The sequence below is a fragment of the Oratosquilla oratoria genome, chromosome 8 (genome assembly GCF_046742065.1).
Source record: "Oratosquilla oratoria isolate Oo_2021 chromosome 8, ASM4674206v1, whole genome shotgun sequence".
In the NCBI taxonomy this organism is placed as follows: Eukaryota; Metazoa; Arthropoda; class Malacostraca; order Stomatopoda; family Squillidae; genus Oratosquilla; species Oratosquilla oratoria.
Window position 1 is genome coordinate 302210 of NC_134784.1, and position 2680 is coordinate 304889.

At 36.0% G+C, this 2680-nt stretch overlaps 1 protein-coding gene across 1 annotated transcript; it reads right to left on the reverse strand.

Moving 5' to 3' along the window:
- Window positions 1–1683: 1683 nt before the first annotated feature.
- Window positions 1684–2256, reverse strand: LOC143027516 (uncharacterized). The gene has a single exon (XM_076188802.1). It carries the CDS (start codon window positions 2254–2256, stop codon window positions 1684–1686), a length of 573 nt encoding a protein of 190 aa, XP_076044917.1.
- Window positions 2257–2680: the final 424 nt, after the last annotated feature.

Here is a 2680-nt window from a genome sequence, read left to right on the forward strand (position 1 = left end):
TGTTCCACAAGGAACAGTTCTGGCCCCAATAATGTTTGCTATATATATTAATGATATGGTTAAAGGAATTGAAAGTTATATGAGCTTCTTTGCGGATGATGCAAAATTGTTAAAAAAAAAAGTGAAAATTGAAGAAGATTGTGAGTCGCTACAGAGTGATCTCAATGAAATATAATAGAGTAGGGAGTGGGAGATGGAATTCAATATTAAGAAGTGTAGTAAAATGGAATTTGGAAGAAGCAAATAAAGAATAGTGGGATCATATAAATTGGGAGAAGAAATAAAAAAGTAGAAAATTAGAAGGACCTGGGAGTCATTATTGTGAATAATATGTCCCCTGAGAAACATATAAACAAATCTTTTTTTGAGAAACTTATGATTTAATAAGAACAATCAAAGTTGCCTTTACATACCTAGATGAAGAAATGGTGAAGAAGATACTAGTAACTTTGATAAGACCAAGATTGGAATATGCAGCGACGACGTGGTCACCAAGTACAAAATAAAAATATATAACAAAACTTGAAAGAATACAAAGAGCAATTACAAAATTGACACCAACACTCTCAGAACTATCATATGAAGAGAGACTAGCAAAACTTGAGCTACAGACATTAGAGCAAAGAGAGGAGACTTGATAACTATTTATAGAATCATGTAAGGCATAGAAACTATTGATAGTAAGGATCTAATAAAATGGGACAGTAGAAATACAAGAGGACACGGAAAGAAAATCAGGAAAGATAGTTATAGAAGAGACCTGAAAAAGAACAGCTTCCCGCACAAAGTAATAGACATTTGGAACAAGTTAGATGAGGAAGTGGTGTGTGCCAAAACAATACATGATTTTCAAAACAGTCTAGATAAAATGAGATACGAAGACGGGACACCGCGAGCATAGCATACCTTCCCGTAAAATACAGCTAGAATCCAACTAAGTATATGCACACACACAGGCGTGCACATGCACATGCATACGCGCGAGCACACACACAATACTTAACAGACAATTCCTATTCATTTTTTGTTTTTAAGCACTCATATCCTAATTTGCAGCGCTCTTGAGAAAGTATGTATGTACCAATGCACGAACGTTTCTTCTTGAAGGCAATTTCAGTCGCAATTTATGTCCTTCATTAATTGAATATAACGACGACATAGAGAACAAGTGGATAATTAGTTGAATAAAAAAAAAATCACATGTGTTCGAGTGGAAATTATCCAGAGGTCACCCTCGCAACAGAAAACGGATGCCAAGTAATAAAGAAAACTATTCCACTTTTAGAGGGTGACCTTAGAATAGGTGGAAGTGCCAGCACGTACACATTTACAGTTCCAGGACAATTTTCCCCGTTGTCAATTGTCCCCTGGGACATTTACCCCCTGATGTCAATTTTCCCCCGTTGACAATTGAAAAAAAAATACAAATTCAAAGTTAATTTTACCCAGAACTTTATAAGAGTCAAAGAGTGAAAATACATTTAGTTGCAATTTCCCGCATGGACAATTGAAAAAATACAAATATAAGGCTAATTTTGTTCAAAACTCTATTTATAAAGTCAAAGAGTAAAAATACATTTAGTTGCAAAGAATGAAAGTAAGCTTAGTTTTGTTTAAAAACTTAGATTATACGCAATTCTTTTTAATAAAAAATCTCTCTGTTGTAATCGTTGACTAAACTGACTATTCGCTGGGAGCAATCTTTATACCTTTTCCGTGATCCTTCATTTGCAATGCCGGCTGCACTCTGATACTAAACTCTTGAAGTGACTGCTCTTTCTGGAGTTTTGAAATAAAAATCCAAATATTGGGATGGTAGCAACCAGTGCTTTCAAGAAAACTCTGATGCCATCCCTCGACTGAATTGTTTGTTCTTGGAAGATCTTTCTTCGTTCTGTCGTTCATGCCCCATAGAGCCATGTCGAACATTGATTCTCGTCGCCCTCTCCTCCTACAAGGTCGTCTAATATAAGTGTCTTCGAAATAATCAAGTATTGGCTGACTGTCCGGAGCCATAATTTCCAGTAGTTTATCAAACGTTTCTTCAATTTCAGCAGTCGGCACAAAAGCATATGCTGCGAGCATTCTCATGCTAGGAACAAATTCCTGGTCATTTAGATAGGTTTGCTGCATGCCTGAAGCTTGTACCTTTCTGTAAGTGTTTTGGCTAAAGTGGGAAAAACAGGCCTTTATTTTTGTTTGGTTAAACACAGCATGCAAACTATTGGTCATGGTTCTCTCAAAGTCGACCATCATGCTGACTGGAGATAAATTAGGATTTAATTTCTCCAGCTCTTGTAAAAAAAAAAAAAAGTTGTATACGTGGCTTGGCTTTTATCGGGGAGGAGAGCATAAATCAGAGGTACTGTACGACTATATTGCAAAGCATGGGCAAAAATCTGAGGAAATGTTTTAAATGTTCCGTTCATAAACCAATGAAGAGAAGAAGATAACATTTCTACACTTTTATACGTTCCGAAAATTAAAATCCTTAGTCTACGCTCACCAACAGAGTTGTCAGAATCATAAAGAATTTTTTTTTGTCCATCGATGATTCTTTTATACTGTTCTTCCAAAACCAGTTCTTGTGCTTTTAATGGCAAAAGTAGCGCAACATTAGCTCTTTGTCTTTGGCGTCTAATATCACGGCGCAAGTGATGAAGAGAGGCATTTTAGTTGC